We start from the raw sequence: 23,087 nt of genomic DNA, 5'->3' as shown, positions 1-23,087 counted from the left end.
CTGGCTATTGTGAAGTGCTCATTTCTAAGTTGATGCTAATTTGTTATTATAAATATTTGGGTTTGAAAATCCTTCTCGTAAAATATGATAGGTCTGAATGAAGATATTCAGTGCAAATGTCCTCTGTTACCTTGGGATGTTTCAGTGTTCATTTCTAATACTATTTTGAGCATCAGAGAGTTCTGTCCCTATTTAGTTCTGCCTGTATGGATGGGTGCTTTTTAGATTTCATGTAAATTCCCCTAAACACTGTACATCATGCTGCTACTTTTTGTGGAAATGATGATAATTTCAGATGGTTATTGCTCAGAAGCATGAGTGTTTCACTGGTATTTTTCAGAGGCAAATCGTACTTACTGATATGCCAAACACAAGTGCAGTGATTTCTTTTGCCTGCAATTATTTACACATTGTTTTGCCCACAATATAAGAAACTCTTAGGTTTGTGTACACTAACAGTTGTCATTTGACTTCTCTTAAATTTTGAGCAACAGCTTTCCTGCCTTTTCATAGAGGGACTAATGCTTCCATATGGGATAACATGTTTCTAAAAGAAAGTGTAATTCATTTGCAAAAGGCTTCAAAGAGGCTTTAGAGTCCACTAAAGATAGAAACTATGTTCAAACTAAAAGGAAATGATTAATTTTGTTTTTGTATTATCTTTTATTACATGGAATATAACTTAACTATACAATACTAAGTAGGATCTCGATTGAAATAAGAGATGTATATTGACCTATTAATATCTTGGCTTTTGTTCAAATCTGAAACCTCTGGTTGTGGTTTGAGTAAATGTATTGTACCAACACTATTAGTAACATTTCTGATAATTTCATCTTGCTTTTAATCTATGATAATACTCAGAATCTTTATAAATGTCTGAGTGTTCTCAACAAAGAGATGGAAAAGTGGAAGAACAAACCATCCAGTGATGTAAAACATTAGTGGCAGAGTCTGAATGAACCCTCAGCCCAGTAACCACTTGTTGGAGCTCAGGAACTCCCTGTGGACTAAGGAGTACATTAAATAAACCCCACTGCTCCCAGCAAGTAGAAATTGCTACACTGCTCCATACCTAGGAGTAGAAGGCTTGCAGGCAAATACCCCTGCTGTTTTTTTTTCAAAATGAGGAGAGTGCAATGATAACAAAAGTGCACAGAGATGCCAAAGCAGGAAGTTGTTCTTGTTAAAGCAGAGGACTGGAGTGGCAAACTTGGAAGTTTCAGAACAGGAACCTGTCTGTCCTTTGGGGCATTATGAATCTAGTGATTTTTGTTTAATATGGGAATAGTCTTATAAATATATCTTTATATTGGGAATTAGTGGCCAGTGCAGAGACACAGGTGACTGTCCATGAGATGCCATCATTTGGTTTGTATGTCAGTATAAACACAGGCACCTTTTATCTTCTGCTTTTATTCTATTTCATGTTTTTGAGGTTTCATCTCACACCTGCATATAATGAAATAGTCTTAGGTAGATGTTTAGATATCAGTGCCTTTAAATCATTCCTGCCTTTGAATCAACTTGTTTTTGCTTTGCATCATGACAGTATGTTCCACGTTGTAGGAATTATGTGAAGACCTATCTGATGAACCACTGTTGATCTGTATCTCAAAACTGACAAATGTTCAGTTGAAACTATTAGCAGCTGAAAGCTTTTATATGAAAAACTTAAGAACAGCCTAAGAGCTGTATGGATTTGGCCTCCCCTGTACAGTTGTTTTGCCACAACACTTAAAGCTGTTTTTTTCTTTTTGGGACTATCAGTAGTTCTACCTTCATGTTAACTTACATTTTCTGAAGGTGTGGAAGACTGAAATGCTTTCTCTAGGACTCGCTTACTGAGATATTGATATTGGCATTTAAATCATATATTTGATTGTACACAAATCATATATTTGATTGTACACTTACTGTTGAGCAAAGAGGCACCTACCTAATCATAGACTCAAGGAGAACTCACACATGATAGAAAAAAAAGGACATTTTTCCAGAAAAATTACTTTAGGAACATTTAGGTCAGACAAATGGTCAGAAAATGCTTTTGTGGAAAGGGTTGAGTAAAATCAACTCTGGGAAGAGAATCCATTTGGACTATGTCCAGTAGATAAGCTGTTCAGGGTTAGGATTGACCTCTCCATCTCTCCATACCCTCTCTCATACTACTCTTAAAGAAAAAGAAAGCAAACTACAATTTTTTTTGGTGTTGTGGATATTCACTGCAAGAAGTTTCAGGTTTCTGTTCAATTTTGTACAGACTCCCTTTAACTACTGTAAATTGGCAGGTAGGTTTTGATACCCAACTATTTTCAGTCAAGTTTTCTTCCTTTGTCATGATTACACAAAGTGAGCCATGCTAATTCCCAGTTACACCTGTTGTCTTGCATAGAGTTTACTAGTGGTGTTTTCCACTTTTCAGATGGCATTTAACATCAAGCCTTTATCCTAATTTCTAGCATAAAACCTTTTTCTTTTTCCCAGAGAAAAGTCAGTAGGGAGCTTCAGTTAATGGCATACTACAGTACATAATTATTAGTTTTATTTGCTAAGTTAGAAGGCAAATTTTATGAGGTGTTTAGACTACATTTAACCTGCAAAAATAATATCCTATAAACTCATGAAAAGTAGCAAGGCCGTTAATTTCAAGTTTTGGAGTCTCCTAGTTTAGTAAGCACAAACAGGTTTGTCACTTTGAATTAATACATGCCAGTATTTGAACTGTTTTTAATTGGATGTACAGCCAAAAAACTCTTTAGCATTTGGTTTTGTTTGTAATCTGTGTAATTTGCTATACATATACAGATATAATTTCAGACTGAAATACAGAAGTCTTTGGTAAATAGTGTGAGAACATTGGAAATATCATTCCTTTAAGGAATAATTCAATAAAATTTACAGGGAAATGAAAAAGAGATAGTAGGCTATTTTGTAATGTAATAAATACAAAGTAGTAAAAGGAAGTCTTTAAAATGAAATGAGTACATCCTAGAATCAAAGATTAGTTTGGGTTGGAAGGGACCTTAAAGATCATCTCATTCCAACCCCCCTGCCATGGGCTGGGATGCTTTCCACTATCCCAGGAGGCTCCAAGCCCTGTCGGGGTTCTGAACACTTCCAGGGATGGGGCAGCCACAGCTTCTCTGGGCACCCTGTGCCAGGATCTCTTCACCCTCACAGGGAAGATTTCCTTCCTAACACCAATCCAAACCTGCTCTCCTTCAGTTTAAAGCAATTTCCCCTTGTCCTGTCACTCTGTGACTGCCCCAAAATCCCTCTCCAGCTTTCTTGGAGCCCCCTGAGGTATTGGAAGGTCTTGCTGGCGCCTTCTCTTCTCCAGGCTGAGCAGCCTCAAATCTCCCCAGTCTCCACAGCAGAGATGCTGCAGCCCCCTGAGCATCTTTGTGTCCTCCTCTGGACCTGCTCCACCAGCTCCATGTCCTTGTCACTTGCAGAAGAGTTACCAGCAATGCATTGCAGGAGCCTTCTGAGTTGGTTATGCCCTGCTGTGCTGTGCCCTCAAGAGGTATTGGGGTGGTCAAAGTCACCCACAAGGACCAGGGCTTGTGGATGTGGGGACACTGCCCTCTGTCTTCCAGCTGGGGTGGCCTGTAGCAGCCCCCAGGGTGACAATAATGTCACCTGTCCCTGTCCTCTCTTTAATCCTGACCCACAAGGTCGCCTCCTCATCCATCCTCAGGTGTAGCTCCGTGCATTGCAGCTGGTCCCTGACACAGGGGGACCCCCTCCTGTTCTCCCTGCCTTTGGGTATCACCGTGGTGGGGTGCAACTAATTTGTGCTTGTGCTCCATAAAGATTAACCCACTACTGTTTTGAGGGTTCCCAGGATGTGTAAGTCATTCTGTTATAGATAAACTGGGCATCTGAGGTATTGACAGGGGGCAAGGGGTTACAAACAGAGCTCTGTTTTGGTTAAAACTTAGCATTAGGAAAAAAATACTTCTAAAACATCTTGTAAGGTTGCTTGCAGATGCCATTTCTTTCAGTTTACAAATGCTAACTGTAATTTAAAACTTACTTTAAGATCCAGTTTATATCGAGATTTCTTGCCAGGGATGTGATAGAGAGCAGAGCTGATGTTCCTTTCTTCTCTAATAGCTTCTCTGTACTCAGCTGATGTATTGTTTTAGTGATTTTTATTTAAGCAGTTGGAAAAAAGTCTGTCATAGGTAAGGCAATTTTTGACAACATAACAGCTTGTGTGAGCTTGATTGCTAGTTGGCAAACTGGCAGGAAATCAAGGGTCACTATAAGTAGAAACAGACTCAGGTAAGGTTAGAAGGGGAACACGTTTGGAATTATAAACAGCATCAGGACCAGGGTGTGTGGAATCCAAACAGGTGATGGAAAACACCTTGTGGAGGGTGGGTTGTCAACAAGGCTGTGGGGAAAGGGGATAATGGGCATGAGGAGAGCCCAGTGTTGGGTGCTGTTAAGTGAGAAACAGTGTTTGAAGGCACAGGAATGTATTTGTGGAGCCGAACAGAGCACACATAACAAGATGTGCTTACTTTGAAGATAAAAACACGGTGTGTGGCAGGAGCAAGAGCTAACAAGGTCCCACGATGTGTAAACAGAGGGATTAGGTATAAATCAAGAGAGATAATGTTGCTCTGCTGTAAAGCTCCTGTAAGACTGCAAGTGGAATATTGTGTCCCATGCTGGACTGGCAGATGAAAGAAAAAAAAAATCTAAACAGACTATTTTGATTCCTAGAAGGCAGGAACAGGACAAAAAGCTTATTTAAGGATTAGAATGTTTGTTTTGTGAGGGAGGATTTGGACAACTCTGCATGCTTGGCCTTACAAGACATGAAGTGCAAGAAGAGTTGATTACAGTGGGTGAGTGCTGCTGCCACCTGGGAGGGAGCAATGTGCAAAATGCAGCAGAGCTGTGGTGTGAGCAGCTGGGAAGGCTATGTGTCTGTTGGAAATTCATCATGAGCATTAAAAAGGAGTTTCTCTTCAGTACACCAAGGATGCACCTTATTAACATCAGCTGAAGTGACTGCAGCAGGCAGTGCTGAGATTTAAAAGGCAAAAATATCATATTGCTGTTGATTCCAGTAAGCTTTCTGCTGAACCTCTAATTGAGAAATTTGGCTGAATGAAAACCAATAACAAAACTATTAATTGACTTTATTCTCTTTGAAGGGTCACATTTTCATCCAAAATGTGTTACAGGATATGACCTTTACAAAGCAGGTTTCTTTGTTAAAAAAGTCCTGGTAGCATCGTGGGTTGACACAGAGATAACACAATTGCTGCCTGAATGCTGTGATGGCAGATTCTCTCTTTGTATGTGTCTGTCATCAGAGCACTGTTTAATATCAGTAAGGACAAAATCTGCCTAACACAAAGTTATAAACTCATAAAGAAGAGAAAGAGTGCAGTAATTTATGGTAACCTGCCCAATAATACGAAATTCTTTTAAAAACCTGGCTGGGTATTGGACTGGTGGTGTGGGGAGTGCAGAGGTGCATCTTTTTGCACAGGCAACAAACAGCACAGCTTTTGGCAGCTGCTGTTCTAAGCAGCCTGAAGCTGCAGGTGAAGTGCAAGATGCTGCCAGAGATTATTGCTTGAAAACTTGGTGGGTTTGTCTTTTGACGCTAAAACTTTTTGCTTTAATAGCAATGGTTCAACATCACCACTGTTAGCGCAGCAGTTCACTATTGAATCTTCACTACTTAATTTTTTAGCTTACAGCAGAAAAACACTGATATTTTGCAGAGCTTCTTTTTTAGTTTTCTGAAGTGGAGGTGATTTTAGATGCAGTAAAATAATTTTGGTTTATTTGGTTCTGTTTTTTAAGTCAATGTTGGCTAATGTTCAGGAGCACAATATTCCTGGGTCATGTGTGGGAAAAACACAAGGCTGTTAGCCAAGTTATGTTGTTCACATCACTGGAAAGCAAGCACAGGCTATAAAATATGCATGTAGATTTGTTTTTAATTTCATTGTAAATTGTTGAATAGGTGAAGTTGATTCCAAATTTACTTGCAGGAGTTTTTTATCTAGTTTCTCTCAGTGTAAGGCACTGAGTATGGCCAACATGCTTTGGATGTTAGGAAATTTTGGTATTTTTTGTAATTTTTTGTGGTGTGGGGCTGTGTTAAGAAAGAGCTTTGCTATGGAAGTCCCAATATAATACATAACCAAACACCAAGTCCTATAGTTTTCCTGTCCAAAAGGTACTAATTCTTTGTTTCATGAAGCTTTACTAAACAAAAATTATACTTGTTATGAAAAAAAGAGCAAGGTATTGTTATTGTGGTTCTATAATTCCAGTGTTTTGCAAACAACACTGAATATATTATTTTCAATAATTATCTAAAATTATCTTGTTGTGCTTATTTTAGATGAACTTGCAAATTCATCAGAAAACAGATTATCCTTGGAAGATCTCTTCAGGAATGAGTTTATAGTTCATAATCCAGAAGCCAAATGGATTAATGGTAAGTTTATAAGCTCTCACTTAATTTGAAACTAGGTAAAAATTTTAAGTCTTGAATAATATTATCTAGTCACTGAGAAAAACAAAAATCAGTTAAAATTTCAAACCCTCTTGAAATTGGCCAGTGTCCCAGTTTTCCTTGTTGCTCTGAATCACGTCTCTTTCATTAATTTTTGAAGTGGCTTTCTAATTTTAAAGCCCTGTCTAGCAGAAACCCACTAAAATTATCTGGTTATGCTCCTGACTCAGTTGTAAGCAGTGATGAAGAATTGTGTTTAAGAACTGGATCTTGTCTGGGGATTCACAGGAAGACCAACTCTATTAATACCTGAACTTTGGGGTTTGAGAACTGGTTCTCTTTGTATCTAGAAAAGACTTGAATATTTCAATATATTTTTACAGTCATGGTAATTTTCTGATGACTACAAATTGTATTTATTATTCTAATTTATTAAATGATTTGTGTATGGTATGCAGATTCCTCCAAAATTAAGCAGTTTTAATGTAAAAAGGAAAAAAAAACCTAAACTTTTTCTCAACTCGTTGACTTCCTTTTCTCTTGTCACCATGCCTGGTTCACTTTCTTTCTGTAAGAAATGTACAGGGAATGCAGTAGCAACTGTCTGGTTTGTGGCATTATGGTAATCTGGGTGTTCCTGCAGGTGACAAAATTAAAGGAATGACAACAGGACTTGTGCAAAACTGGGCAAGGCAAAGCTGTTGTGGGGTGCTCTGTGCAAGGAGTCTGGCAGGCTGGTGGCTGTGTGTAAATTCAGAATGACTTTGCATGGAAATACTGCTTCAATTATATCAGCTGTGGCATTCAGCTGTAGCTAGAACTGCTTTACTTAGCAGGGAGCTGTGTGATTGAATTACTGCTTTGTGATAAACTCTGAAGAATGAAGTGGGTATAATAAATATAAGTGCATTTAAAAGCAAAATCTTAAAAATGAGAAAAGTATGGTCAATCATTTTTTTTCAGGACCTGCTCTGGTGTTGTTTTCCATTAGTTTAGGGATGAGAGAAGGGACACTCAGTGAAGTTTCCTGCCACTCTTTTTCCCCAGCGATTCCAATGACATCTCACCCCTCTGCTGAGTTGCCCTTAATTTCTTCTTGGGACTGGTTTCTGTCTGCAGTCAGTGCAAAAAACAAAGTGATACTGGGTAAAGCTGGAACAGTTCTGCTGCCAAGAGAAGTTTCTTGTGTTTGGCAGAAAACTCTTTTCCTGTAAGACTATTTGCTAATGAAATCATAAAAGCAGGTTTTCAGTTTGCTGTTCTCTGTTAAAACAGCTGCCTCTGACCCCACCCCATCTGAAAAACACTGGTCCTAATTGTCAAATAAAATTATCCCAGACCCACTATTGTAAACTGAAGTGGTCACGAAAAGCAGGTAAGTACATAGTGGAAGGAGACCATTATCCTGGTTCCATCTATTATTCATGTTACTTAAAAAATCCATGAGATGATTCTCCTAAGAACTCTAGTAGTTCTTCATAACATGTGCATAATATTCTATGCATAAAAATAGTGCTAGTTTCAAAACCCAGGACAATAAGACTAAAAGGCTGTGGTTGGAGGTACATTAAATATTGGTGATGCTATAAAATATGTAGTTTATTGTATTTCTTAACTCTCTTCTACAGTCGGTAATAACAGCAAAGCTTCTTTTATGAGTTTTCCAGATGTGGTAAAAAGAAATGGAGAATTTGATGCTAAACCCTTGCTTGGATACAGGTTTCTCCTGTGGTCTTCAAAATCCATCTTAAAAGCTCCTACAGTGAAATATAATTTTGTTAGCATCATGCAAAAGTATCATTTGTATTAGTATCATGCAAAAAAATGCTGCAAACAATCCAGTGTAAAAGCTATGAGCTTGTACAGGTATGAACTCTTGAAAATAATATTAGAAATGCTATTTATTAGAGAAAGGCCCTGTGTTTTATTAACAGTATATTGGTACTAATACCCAGTCTTTCTGCAATTATGGTTTTCTGAGTCTGTGTGGAAACTTCTAAGCTTGCAGTCAGGTGTTCTCCTGAGTTTATTGGCCAAAAAAACAATGAAGCCCAATAGTACAAAAAAAAAAAAAAAAAAGAGAGGAAAGAAAGTACATTTTGTTTGTTGGAGTATGTATGTGTATGAGAAGTAAAGAATAAGTGGGGATAATTAAGGATTTATGAATTGTTTAGTATTTTTGATGAACACAAAAGAAAAAATGTATAGGTTTTGGGATTTTTTTACATTTTCTTTGAAAATAGCCAGTATAGTTAATGATGTCCAGTATCTTGGGCAATAAATAACCCCAAGGAGGAGTTTTGTGAAGCAGCATTTCTGCTTCCTGCTTCTATTTTTATTTTTTAAGACTTTATTTCCTGGCACTGTGGCATTGCAGTGATGGCATTATATGCATGGAAAATGAAATACATAACTTCAGATTCATTACTGTGGAGCTGGAGGGGAGCATTTGGCACTTTCTTTGGATATTGGCAGGATAAGTGAACTCTGCACAGGATGATTTTAGGAGAAAATAAATAGCTACTTACTCCCTTTTGCTCCTCTCGGAAAAGGATAATTTGCATCCATCTGAAAGTTTTATCCTCTTTACCTGCTGGGAAGGGGTAGGAATAGAGATGGAAGAAGTGGCTCCTGCTGTAAGCAGTGTCTTCAGGGTCTGGAACATGTTTTGTAGAAAAACAAAAAGAAAGATTTCAGGTTTTCAAGTGGTGGATGACTCACTCTGTCCTTAGGTAAGGCCTGGTATTTAACTGCTGCCCTTTAATGAAACTTTCCCTACTGATGTTTGGATTTCTCTGACATTATCTCCCAATCCTGCGTTATTTCTTTCTTGTTTGAAAGCTCCTTCACTACAAAACCCACCCCCATGCAGCTATTTCTAGACTGCTCTTTCATAAGTGCAGCCCTTAAATGCAGAATCTTTTACAGCCCATTTCCTTTCCTGCTTGAAACTGAGTCCACAATTTTATGGGCTTGCCACCAAAGTTAATAATTATGCAAATGTCTAAAGTTGGAGAGGAGATATTGGTCTTTATCTGAGATAATCAGGTGTTGCTGAGGAAAATAAAAGAAACACTATGAGCTAGTCTTAAAAGTGACAAAATATATTCCCATTTTATATAATATGTAAAGATGTACCTGTGCAGACATCCAGACCTCCTTCCTTCCTTTTTTCTCTTTCTATTTTGGTTTATTTCAAAGACAATACATATTTTTTTAACCTGACTTGGATTTGTTTTTCTTTTTTTGAAAGATTTTACAAAGGAAAGTGCAAGAAAATAGGGATGATGGCTAGTAATTTTGTTGAAAATAACTTAGTAGGTTGCTAAACTTTGTCAGTTATAAATCTGATTACTTTGGCTGTAAAAGGATGTGGTGTAGAGTACACCCAACCTGTAATCAGTCTAATTCCTGTTAACTGAAAATGTGTTTAATTGCAGAAGGCATTCCAGTTGTCTGGCATAGTTTTGGAGACTTTAAATGAGACTACATCTTCCTGTAGCTTTATTGATCTTCAGGTTTTCTAATAGGAAATAAGAATTTAAAATGCTGCCAGTGACTAATGAATGTGGTTGAACCTGACCGCTTATAGGTGCAGAGTGAAGAATTTTTTCAGGGTATTTTCCCAATTTCTCTCAAGTTGCTTGGAAATGTGTATGCTCCCTTGTGGGAAATATTGAGGATTCAACAGATTTGCATTCTTTTACTGAGGTCTGTACTTACACCTCTTGTTCCAGGATCTATTGATGTTAATGACAATAAAATTCAGAATATTTTTGTGTATTCCTCTGTGAATATGTGAGTTGCTGGCATTTTTTTCTGTTCAGACATTCTTTGCCAATATTTCCTGTATATGATAGAATGCACTGGCTCCTTGGTGGCACTGTCAGATGTGTGCATAGCCAGCACAATGACAGTATTTTTCATATCTTTTAATAAAGAGTGTTGCAGAAGGAGCAGTCTGAATGATGGCAGGCAGTACCCTGGAATCCTGTTTGTGCTAAAGCTCAGCAAATCACCTGAGCATGTGTGTGTTTGTGTGTTTGTTTTTGTGTTTGTGTGTGTTTTTGTGTTTGTGTGTATGTTTTTGTGTTTGTGAGTATGTTTTTGTGTTTGTGTGTGTATTTTTGTGTTTGTGTGTGTGTGTTTTTGTGTTTGTGTGTGTGTTTTTGTGTGTGTTTTGTGTGTATTTGTGTGTGTGTGTCTTTGTATGTGTGTGTTTTGTGGGTGTGTGTTTTTTGTATGTGTGTTTGTTTCTTTGTGTTTTTGTGTATTTGTGTATGTGTGGTTTTCGGGGTGTGTGTGTTTGTGTGTGTTTTGTGGGTGTTTTTGTGGGTGTGTGTTTTTGGATGTGTGTATTTTTGTGTGTGTGTGTTTTTGTGTAGTTGTGTGGTTTTGGATGTGTGTGTATGTGTTTGTGTGTGTCTTTTTGTTTGTGTGTGTTTATGGGTATATGTTTGGTTTTGTGTATTTGTGTATGTGTGTTTTTGTGTATGTGTGTTTTTGTGTTTTTGTGTTTATGTGTTTTTGTGGGTGTGTGTTTTTGTGGGTATGTGCATTTTTGTGTATTTGTGTGTTTTTGGATGCGTGTGTGTGTTTTTGGATGTGTGTGTTTTTGGTTGTGTGTGTTTTTCTGGGTGTGTGTATTTTTGTGTATTTGTGTATGTGTGTTTTTGGATGTGTGTGTTTTTGTTTGTGTGTGTATTTTTGTGTATTTGTGTGGTTTTGGATGTGTGTGTGTTTGTGTGTGTGTGTTTTTGTTTGTGTGTGTTTTTGTGTTGTTTTGTTTGTGTTTTTGAGTGTGTGCCAGCACAGGAGACAGGTTTTGTGGTGACACTTGAGGGAGGGAAGCCAACAGAGTTCCTTCCTTTACCCAACCAGCCCAAATATGAATGCAGCATTCCAATGGCAGCTTTCTGGAGGAAGCATATGTTTGCACCTCATTCTCCTATTGTAAACCCCTGTTTTGGAATTAGGTTTATCACTTTTTCCACCATAAAATCCAAGGTTGTGCCAGCAGTCTCAGCAGGCACACACCCTGTTCAGATTTAATTTTCAAAGCAAATAATTTTTAAATACACATATATATTTTCAAGGCAAAGATTCTTCAACTTTTTTTTTCCTTTTGCTTCTTCTGCTTTTACAGTTTTAATGCGTTTGGAGATTGTAATAAACCACTCCATCTAAGTCAAAAATATTTTCACTCCAAGTATTTTTTTAACTCAAGCCTTTGCATTAACTTTATTTACTTGTTTTATTTTTCTGTTTTTATGGTGTTTCCAGATTTCCTGTATTAGCCTCAGCAGAAGCTTTCATTTCCTGAGTAATTGCTAGTTCTGATGTGGTCATCTTTATTTTCATTCAGTGAGGAGGAAAGATAAAAAGTGATGACACCCCTTTTGAACATCAGAGAAACCATGGGACTGGTTTGGGGAGGAAATCCCTCTGCTCCCCACATTTATTTTGCAAACATTTATTTTGTTTAGTGCAGTCTCCTAAAAAAAAAAAAGGAAAAAAATTATAATTTTAATGCATTTTTGCTTTACAGTTGACTAGTGGTTTCACTGTCATGTTTTGCAGACTGTGTATTACAGTTAACATGGAAGAAATATTCCTCCAGCTTCTCATAACATGTTTGCTTTCCTTAAAGAGCATCTGAGAGAGTGTCTGCCCATAAATTTACCTGTGGTTGTCCCTGGCACGTTTCTCATGCCTTTGTCACCTGGGGAATGAAATGTATAGGCAGTGGCCTTTACTGGGGCTGGTTCTTCCCTTGGGTCTCTGTTGCCTCCTGTTTATCTTGAAAAATAAAATAAAAAGTGGGCCTGGAAAACCTGGCGTGAAGGTGATTGAAATTGCTTTAAGATTATTTATGATAAAAATGTAAGTGGTTTGGGAAGCACGACACATAGATTCCATAGTAGCACCTATGCCAACTTTGTGCAGTAAAAATATGGCTTAAAACATTTGGCACTTCTTAAAAGAAGCTTTTCCTGTGCATGAGATAAACACAAGCTTGTTTTCACAGGGCTGAGTGTGTTGTGATGTTTGTCAATGGATATGGGTCAGGTTCAGAAAATAATCCATCACTGAGCAATAAGAGAAGAAATTCTGCTCCAGAAATTTGTCGCTGAGTTGGATTCAAGAAGCAAAGAGACACCTCTGTTAGAATTGTACATCTGTGTATTCTGGTATTATCCTTGCAATCAGGGATGGATGTTAAGAGTGGAGTCCTATGTTATTTTTTCCCTGTCCCCTAAATGAGACAGGAGTGGGAAGTGGCCAGGCTGGAATGCAGCCATGGGGCACTTTTGGTGTAGCAGGGGCTGTTTGGTGCTCACCAGTTTGCTGTGATGTTAATTAATTAATTAATTATCTAATGCTCTGTCAGGGGCTTGGGCAGAAGTGAAGAGGGGTGTGCTCAGTGTTACTTGTGCCAGCTGTGCACAGAGCTTTCATTTTTTAGTTGGAAATCTCTCTGTGCAGAGCCTGGAGCTGGAAGCCAGGCCAGGGAGTTGTTTTGTTGCCTGGGGTTCTCTGTGAAAAGTTTATTTCTGAAAGGCAGCAGAGGCAGTTGGACTTTGATTCTCTGTGATGCAAAAAGCAGCCTGGGGAAGTACAAGTAAAAAAAAAAATCCTAAGATAGCACTCCAATCTTTGGAGGCTCTCAGCTAAAATTTTTCTTTCTTCTTTCCTAAAACTCCAGCAATATGTGAAATACACATCCCAGTTTTGCCAAGTCTGAAGTCAATGTTTTGGGGAAGGCCCAAAAAACTTGAGAAGATAGAGCATCTCCACGCTGGCAGATACTTCTCTCAGAAACAGCTAAGAAGGGAAATAAAAGGCTTGATTGATACCATTCCACTGATTTATTAAAATAACTTCCTAAACAAAAGAATTCAAACAATGTTTTTGTGAAACAGAGTGAATGATTCAGTTTTCTCATTAGGGAACAGACTAGAGGGGTGTGGGGCTGTGTTTGTGCTGATGCTCAAGAGTCTCTGTGAGGCAGCTGTGGATGGGTAATTGGTCATTCAGGGAAAGGTTGTGGAGGTACCACCCCTGTTCCAAGAATAATGTGCATTGTGCTGTCCTTTGCTCCAGGAATTGTGGTTTTTCAAGCAATTTTGGTTTAGGAAGAATTTTTTTTTTTTTCTCTTTAGTTTTAGTTTATGTGGGTGGTTGGTTTGGTTTATTTATTTTGCCCTCATAAAAATCTTTCTTTCCAATCTACAAGTATTGTGTACCACAATGAGGTAATTTAATAAGTAATATTTCCTTTTGGCTCTGGTCTAGTCTTTAAACAATGCTACTTTCACCTGATCCCCGTGCCCCACCACCCTGTCAGGACCTGCTGCAGGGACTGTGCCCTTTCTGCTCTCCTGTAATTGATGTCTCCAAGGTGCCACATTTCTGCTTCCTCAGAAGCAGATCTTGGGCACTTTCTGCTCAGACCAGTTAATCCCTGTTGCTGCATCGATACTGGTGCCACTGTTAATGATGGTGAACAAGCATTAAACAGCGCTGTGCATTCAGGGCCATTAACTTGTGTCACCATTGGATTCTGCAAATGACTTCTCCCTTCCTCCACCAACATTCTTTGTACACCAGGACAACATTCTGTTAGTTGTGGCTTCTGCAGTATCCTGTGGCTGTTGTTTTTTCTCAAGCATCACCATTACTGATTGCAAATTTTTTTTTCCTGGCCATTGTTTTTTTTTTTAATTTTTACTAGGTATGTTGTATTCCCTCCACAGAATATTTGAAATATATTTTCCTTAGGAGTCCTTGCTTCTTGGAACAACTTACTTCTAGTTGTATTTATTGAGATGTAGCCTGATTCCATGCTAGTTGAAATCTTTAGGTATGGGATAAAATCCAAAGATTGGGACATTAGTCAGGAAAAAATGAAATTAAGTATTCCAGCTAGAGAGAGGTCGAACTACCTTTTGCCAGCAATAGTCAAAAACACAGCTAATCATTGCAATCCTTCTTAAAATTTATGTCCCTATTGATTTTTTACTTATTCCACAGCCCAATGCATTAAGAATTTAACAGAGACATCAATATCCTTAGAAAACATTTACACAGGGAGAGTGTATCTAATGCACAAGGTGTCTTCTGGAAGAGATTAGCAGAATGATTTACATTTTCTAATCAGTATTTCTGGATAGTAACCTAATGTTGAAAGGTTAAATGCATCAGTTCTGTGTGTGAACCTCTGGGAAACCGGACCAGACACTAAATAATTCTGAGCTCTCCCTGTTTGTTGAAGCAAAAGTCTCCTGAGTGCAGTGCAGGGGTAAGATTTAAATATTCCCATAGATTCCATAGTGATGTTGGTGGAAGAGGGAGGCCTTTTCTCAGTAGCACATTTCTGGCTAAGCCAGCAGTCCTTAATGTGATCAACAAGTCCACGCTGAATGTGCTACATCATTACTCCCGGGATGCAGCCCCCTAGGAAAATTATTTTTGTTGCATGAGCAAAGCTGAGCAGTGGATGAAGCATTTTGGAATGGTGACAGATGGTGGGTGCCACACAACAGACTGGTGAGTTCCCTCCAGACTTCCACACTGGTTGCTCATAAAGATTCAGAGATGGATCTGTGTGCCTCAGCAGGCTCATGTACACATGAAGGGGGGTAATATTTTCACCTTGTGCCTGTTTGTTCATTTTTCCCCACTTGTCGTCAGCACAAAGTGTGCCCATTGCCCAGCTGGAGCTGCAGCCCTTTCCCCATGGGATGGATTTGTGGTGGCCTGTTAACTTCTCCTTTGGAAGCTGCTGTTTGTACCTGCAGCTGGCTTCATGGTGCTTCTCAAAGGCTCATTTAAGTCTGCTCTAATTTGTTCATCAGCAATTGGATTTTCTTCAAAGGAGTGCAGTGCAGGAGGGGGATAAACCTGGAGTTGTAGCTTTGTGCAGCAGCACAGTTGGCTGGTTGTGTTTCCATTTGCTTAAACCAAATCCTTGAATTTTTGTCAGTTTTCTTTCTAGACACTTTAACAAACAGTTGTTTTGTGGCAGATAAGCAAGCTGTACAGTGCTTAAAGTCAGTATCTCTAAAAGCCAAAGTTTTACATTTCTAATCCTTACATTTTGTTGTCCATTCATGTTTTTTCTTGGATTAAGAGGCAGTAAACCCATACTTTCTATACCATTCTGTTTAGCTCAAATGTTTGCATAATGGATCCATAAAAATTGCAGTTTTTAAAACGTTTGTGTCTATGAATATATATACACACATAAATTCATTTCACTTTTAGTCCTTTTTTAGTTTGCTCTCTTTAACTGATTCCATTGTGGCAGATTTCAGAGACACTGACTCATATTTGCCACTTATTCATCCATTTTCCTGGTCTGTTTTGCCCAGGACAGGGTTATTCTTCTTATGAAAATGTGGTTGGCACTTGAACGATTTTTCTTGTTATCTCTTTCAGTGTGATGCAAAAGGACTTGTGTAGGTTTAGTATGTTTAGGGTTCAGTATATTTGGGAAAGTATGTTTGGATTTATCTGTCCACATGTACTGAGTTGATGTATTTGGGGTTCTTTCAAGGTCTATTCAGTGTGTCACTTCTGTTCAGTTCTCACAAGAAAGTGTGAAGTGCAGTGAGAACAACAGTGCTATAAACTTTAAATTATTACATTTTTGACGATGGGGTTTAATTACATTTTTAATTTAGTGCTGTAAAAATCAAATGTGTCCCCCATACTTTCTGTGTGGCACTGCAGAGTTGAGAGGAACCCAAAGTTACGTGATCTTTGTTCGTTTCTCCAATCTGACAAAGTTTATGGGCAATTTGTGTGAGAAACTTGTAGCTAGTAATCCTTAGAGCAGCCAGGTATTGTTTTTCCACATCTGTAAATATAGATTGGCTTTGACCCACTAATACTGCAGTACGAACTCAGAGTCTCTTTACTGAGATAAATTAAACTCCAGGCACCTTGTAAAAAAAACTATTACTCAAATAGGGGAATGGGAGAATCAATCAGGTTTTTGACAGAATTTAGATACCAGCCTCCCATGCTGAGTCATTTAGCTTCAACCCAGTTTTTACCCATGTTTTCCATGATATCTTTCTCCTCAGGGATAAAGCACATCTTTAGTTTTGAGAAAGGTATCCATAGCTGAGACTTCCTTGATGAATGCAGACCATCTTATTTAACTGTGCCTCAAAGGGAAATGCAGAGTGTGCTTTCTGCACTTGCAGCCTACTTTAGGCATAGGACTGACTGAATTTCTTCTGCATGTGGCATATTGATTTTTAAGTTCAGTCAAAGCTACTTGGAAGCCTAAAGTTTCCTGCAAATCTGTAAGTTGCACTTTGAAAGTAAAACTTAGAAGCACTTTAAAAATGTGGCTGTGAAACCCCAGGACTCTTGGGTTGTTGTTGTGAGCAATAGCAATACATGAAACAGGTAAGAGAATCTGTTTTATTGCAGGACAAGCATTACATGAGAATTAGTTTGCCTAATTTCACAAGTTGGCTTTTGACCCCATCCTAGAGCAGCTGTCTCTGGGATAAAAAGGCAGCTTTGTTTCTTCTCAGGTCTGGAGTCTTGTCTGCCAGATTGGGTCTCTTAATTCTGTAATGATGGCTCAGATAATCATGATTTTTTTTTAATCAGGATCTCAGCTGAGACAGCTCATCTGTAAAGGTCACTAAGCTTTCAGTGTGACAGGTGTGGTTGGCTGAAGATACATTTGTTAGAAATGTTTTCTGATGCTTTCTTTTTCTTTTTTGTTTTCACTTGCAGGTTTTGTATGAAGGAACGTTTTCTGTATAAACTTAGTGAAGAAAGTTTAGATAGTCTGCTTCAACTTTCTCACATTTGTGATTTTTAATTTTGAATGTCAAAATCTTATCTTTGGCATAATAATTTCATTTTGACATTGTTATTTTAATGTGTTTTACATTACTTGGCCACACTATTTTATTCATGCAAAAATGATGTATTATTGGAGTGAACAATTCAACATTTAAAAACAAGTATTTCAATATATTCTATTTGAAATTCTGAGGAATATTTTAACTAAAAACTAGTGAAGTAGAAGGTTTTAAATTTATTCTAATTTGGAATAAAAATGATTGCATTATCCAATATTTATTCCTCTCTATGGGCAATGTAGAGAAGGAGGCTCTAACCCGTATTATCAATTAAACCACATTATAAATTTCCCAAAATATGATGTCATGGTCCATTAATGGAAATATGTTTCAGAGTAAATATTATAATCTGCAGCATTTCCATTGATTCTTGATGGATTCCAGATGTACCAAGATATGGAAATGGGCTTCTGTTACGAGATGCTAATTTTTGCTTTCTGGGCAACTGCATGTGTAATGAAATTTATCTAAGTTATGAATTTTTATCTTTTTTCCATTTTCATACCCAGAGTTGTACCTTGTCCTCCTAGAGGCAAGGACTCACTGTTCCAGCAAGTTAGCGCTTTCTTTTTTTAGCAATTTAAAATGGTCATATGACATGTTACATAAATGTTCCTCTCTGCTTAAATACTCTGCCCTCTGCTCTAGCTATTTTCTGAGCTCTTAGTTTGATAAATTGTTAATTGAAAACAATTTCAAACTCAAACTTCTTGCTGAAGACCTTGATTAACTCATGCATGTTACTAGAATTGAAATAACAGCAACAGTTCTGCTATAATAGTCCAGAAGAAGTTGTAATGTTAAATTATATTTTTACCTACTTAGCTGAAATCAGGGCAAAGAGTATTGAGAAAGAGCTGAAAGTGAAGATAAATAAATTTTTTTACTTCAGGTACTGCCATTGCCACTATCATTATTTGATGAGTTGTACATGGAAGTAGAGGCAGACAATATGTCTCTCAGGACTAAATGCTTTCTGTCTCACTGCCATCTTTTATTAATTTTAACCCAATACTTTTTGAGTATAGGATGTGACTGTCCTGAGTACTGCAACACACAACCACTGACTGCCTCACCTCTATATTAAAATATACTCTGAGTAAATTTAACAGTTGTTTTTATTTTGTTCCTCATTACGAAACGGAACAATTCTGAATATTCAATAATTTGCATTAATTTTTTTTTTCTGTTTGTTTGGTGATTTTGGATGGGGTAAGGCCAGGAAATAAAAAGACATTTGAAGTAAGGTTTGCTTTTATCTGGGAGCAGGACTTTGCAGAGCTGGGAGTGGGAAAGCAAAATTATTGCCAGCCTGACTCCAGGCTGGTCTGTGAGAGGTCCTGAGCACCATGCTGAAGGCACTCCAGTCCCCCTGCTCAAAACCATGAAATTTCCTAATTCCCTACACTGGTAATGTGTTGGATGAAGGTTATTTTAGTTCTTAGTAAGGGATTGACTTAGTTCCTGCTTCAGTCTCTGCTTCCTGGTTTGTTTAATAACCATAAAAAACTTCAGAGCAAAACTTCCCAAACAACTTTATTCAGTAACTCGGAGTACATTGATATATCTGCAGCTGCTCATTCCTTTAGTAGTGAACTTCAGCACAGTGTCGTATTTTAAAAATATATTTCATTATTACAGTGACTCAAAAAAGGAAATTTGGGCTTAAATCAAGTCCGAACATATAAATATTAATTTTTCATTAAAATTTTAAAAATGTTTGGGAGTTTTTATTTCTAGTAAATATGATGCCTGTGCTGAATAACAGGTTACAATGTTTTATTTGTGGAATAGATACAAGAAATACTTGTGTAAGTCTTGATTTTTCAGGAAGACTTGATTTTTCAGCACCCACAACTGACTACAATGTCTACAACTGACTACTATAAACTAATTTAAACATAAGAGTTTTCAAAGTAGCATTTTTTTCTTTCTTAGATGTGAAAGAATTTAGGGAGTTCCTTGATTGGGAGTCAATATTTAGACAAGTAAGAAGAGCTCAGGGGTCAGGAAGAGCTCTTGGTTTTTTAGCAAATAAGAAAACGGATATGGAGAGGTTGTTAAGAGCCACTGACTGTGACAGTGCTGCTGAGAGCACAGGGAAGCCTGTTTGATGTGGCAGGAAAAGATAGTTTTTTACCTGCCTTTTCAAGGAAGGTTTTTATTATGTTTTGTTTTGTTCTTTTTTTTTTTTTTTTTTTTTTTTAATAAACTGTGTTGATGCCTGTGCTGGAATAAGAGCTGGGCTCTGATCTTTTTGGAGGTTAATCTTAATGAATAAACAGTGTCAGAAAAGAGAGATAGGCATCTGTAAGATCTCCTGAGCTTTCCCCAAGAGCTCATAATGGCCTTTTTCTTCCCTATGTCTCAAGGAGGGATAAAGCTTAATGCTTTATCAGAGAATTTACTGAATAAATGAAGAAAAAAAGTTATTAAGAACTTGGTTTGTTATTTTAAAACACCATCAGTTAACCATCTGTATTAAGACATGATTAGCTGTGTGTCCATAGAATCACAGAATAGTTGATAGAGATCTTTAAAATTCCTTTAGGGCACCCCCCTGCAGTGAGCAGGGACATCTCCAAGGAGATCACTTTGTTCTGAGCTGCATCCAACCTTGAATGGCTCCAGGGATGGGTCAGCCGCTGCCTCTCAGGGCAGCCTGTTCTGGTAAAAACAGTAAAAACCTTCTTCCTTACTTCTAATCCAAACTGATCAACTTTTACCTTCAAAACATTAGCCCTTGTCGTGTTGCAACAGACCCTGCTAAAAAAACTGTCCCCAGAAAGATAATCTGGATACAGCAAAACAGTTTGTGGTGGATGAACTCACAGGGATTCTTCGGAGAGTATTAAAGAAAGGACCACAGAGAGGAATTGCCTGATTATATCTTTCCCAGAACAGCAGTGAAATGTTCTTTCAATAATGGATTATTTTTAAGCATTTTGCCATGACAGCCTTTAATTATAAGGGTGATTATTTTTACTGCATTTTGTGATTTTTTTTTTTTACATAATAGCAAACTGATTTGCTGCATTCAGTGCTTCCAGTGAAGGAGAAATATTTTTTAAGTGCTTAATCTGAATTTAAATTAAGGCAAACCTTTGTACTCGGCTTCCATAGCATGCAAACGATAACTTCAGAAAAATACAGCTTTGTGACACACTGATTACTTTTGTAAAGATAGAAGTATATTCTCCCTTTGATGAGTGTGTCTAACTTCCATTAGTGCTAATGGAAGTTATGCATTTATGCTTTGAATAGTCTACACTCCAATTAGTTATAACACTTAAAGGAAATGTGAGATGTTGTTGAAAGTAGAGATTCTTTAGTGTGGAAATGGGTTTTTTTCTGAATTTCTCTCCTGTTCCCTCTTGCTCTGTGAATGCTTTGACGTTGACTGACATATTGTCATGAAATCTTGTAAATATGAGTATTGTGTGCAGTTGAAATTACATTGTGACATATTGATAGTTAAAGACATCTCACATGTTGCTCTTAGATGTGTAATCTACCTTCTGGCAGTCTCTTCCTTTCCCTGCTTGCCTTTAGGTGACAGCTGAATATCTGTTCCTTTGATTGATCAATTTCAAGGTTAACCTCAGATAAAGCTTTACCTGGCTGAAGTTGGGATAATAAAGAGAGCTGTGTTCTTAATCTCCTTGTTGTGAGCAGAAAACAACAAAGCATCAGGAAACAGATAAGTTGTCCCTGCATCCTGTACTTCAACCTGACTGCAAACATGGAACAGCCCTTGAGAGAAGTGGGAATGGCTTTGAGGAAAACAAGGATGAGCTGTTGCTAGAAGTCACTCACACTGAAGGTGATGCAGATACAACAGGTTCATCTGGGAACTAAAAGCAGTTAAGCAATTTACTCTTTAAAGAGACATGTAAGTGTAGAAGATCAGCACAAAGGGAAAGAAGATGAATCAGTTGGACCAAAGAGACCTAATTATTTCTTTTTCCTAAAAGTAGCTTATTAATATTAATATCTGTTGCTTCTCCCTGATGTGAGACATTTGGAGTTCCCCAGGCACCTGACAAATCCACTGTAAGGCTGAAATCTCCCTGTGAGCCACAGGGGTTATTTGGGGCTGGAGGAATTCAAATTTCATTCAAACTCTGATTTGTGGATCTCAGAACTGATCATCAATAAGGATGCCATGATACTTTTCAAATTTATTCTTGTTCATAAGCAATATAAAATTTGCAGCTCAGCTTTGCCACAAGCTGGAGTCCCCAGATGTTGGGTTTTTTAATATCTTTTCTCTTGGCCTGAGGGTCTGGGATGGTGGCAAATGCATCACCTAGAGTACCTGCCAAAAAGAGGTAGCAGGTTTCTGCTCATGGTGAGAGAGAAATATTTAGTTTTATTATTGGATATTCTGTCTGCCTGACACATTCAACTCCGTTTTATGGATTCTGTTTCTTTTTGTCTCCAGTTTAATATTATCCAGTACAAGTTCTTTCTACGTTTAGAGATATTTCTTCTTATATTTCTACTTTTAGAGAAATTTCTTCTTATAGTTGTGTACTGAGTTTCCCATTTTCTCTTGCTGTCTGAAGTCAGGCTCTAACTTGACTGCAGAGGTGATGATAAAAATCCTGACACCCTTCACTGCAGCAGCGTGGATGTGCTGGTATGATAGTTTAGTCTGAAAACATGTAATTATGGTAATGGCAAAAGAGCAAGTCTCTGTGGGGACATAGATTTCCTCCCATAATGCAAACAAAAGACAGTCTCAAAACTGTAAGTTCTGTTGTTTCATCTGTTAAAATGGGCAATTAATCAAGGCGCCGGGAGAAAACTCTGCTGATAGTGGTAAGAGCTGGCACGGAGCTTTCTAATTTGTGTTGCAACAAATTGAGAGATGTAATCTCAGCAGAGGAGGATGTTTAAATAAAATTAGAGCTGTGATGTGAAATGACAAAGGGAAGACACTGAGAGTTAAGGATGACATTCTGTCTTATTTTAAAGCAGCTGTGAAATGGAAAAAGAGCATCTCAGTGGCTTGTGTTGTGCTGAAACAGATGAGCTGTCAGCCCTAACTACAGATTTCTGGCTTGGAATTTGAGTATGATATATCAATTGCACTAACAGGATATATAAATAAATAAATATATTTGGTCAGTGATTTTCTTGCTTTTGTTGTGCTTCAACACAACTGGAGAATGGATTAAAATCCTTTTATTTAAAATAGGAGCAAGCTGCATTGAGGCTGTTTATGAGTATACATATGATGTATGAATATACATGTTATATATGAATGAATTTCATCTGGACCTCTGTCTGCCTACAAAAACTATGTTTAATTAGGCTTAAATAATTTTTCTTTTGTGTCAGAAGCCAAGATTTTTCTCTGTGGTTATGGCCATGTTAGATCTATAACATAAACAAAAAATAACTTTTTCCTTCCATAAAATCAACTGTCATACCTGAGTTTGGAGCCAGACATTTTTTTTGGGGCTTTTTTTCTGGGCATGTAAACCTAAAAATTCTTTTAAATGAAGATTGGAGTGTGATGTAAATCTGTGTTTGGTTCTTCACTGAGGGCCATATGCAATTATAATTCTTGGTCTTTAAAGAGAGCCTGGGTGTTACAATGCATATTTTCATGAAGGAAGTTTTTCTGTGAGACAAAGTTCGGATGGATGAGGAAGTCACTACGTGGTAGTAGGCTGCAGTTCCTCCTTTTG

At 37.7% G+C, this 23,087-nt stretch overlaps 1 protein-coding gene across 3 annotated transcripts in view; it reads left to right on the top strand.

Annotated features, from left to right (window-relative positions):
- DPP10 (dipeptidyl peptidase like 10) overlaps nt 1–23,087 on the top strand; it is a 434,900-nt gene that overhangs the window by 241,618 nt on the left and 170,195 nt on the right. For 2 of the 3 annotated variants that reach the window (XM_030278047.4, XM_030278048.4), the window contains exon 3: nt 6,383–6,478. The exons of the other annotated variant lie outside the window; for it this stretch is intronic. In XM_030278047.4, the coding sequence (XP_030133907.4) occupies nt 6,383–6,478 (96 nt within the window). The remainder of the gene's footprint in view (nt 1–6,382; nt 6,479–23,087) is intronic. 3 annotated transcript variants of the gene reach the window in all.

Source organism: Taeniopygia guttata, chromosome 7 (genome assembly GCF_048771995.1).
Source record: "Taeniopygia guttata chromosome 7, bTaeGut7.mat, whole genome shotgun sequence".
In the NCBI taxonomy this organism is placed as follows: domain Eukaryota; kingdom Metazoa; phylum Chordata; class Aves; order Passeriformes; family Estrildidae; genus Taeniopygia; species Taeniopygia guttata.
This window is presented reverse-complemented; position numbering and strand designations above follow the sequence as displayed.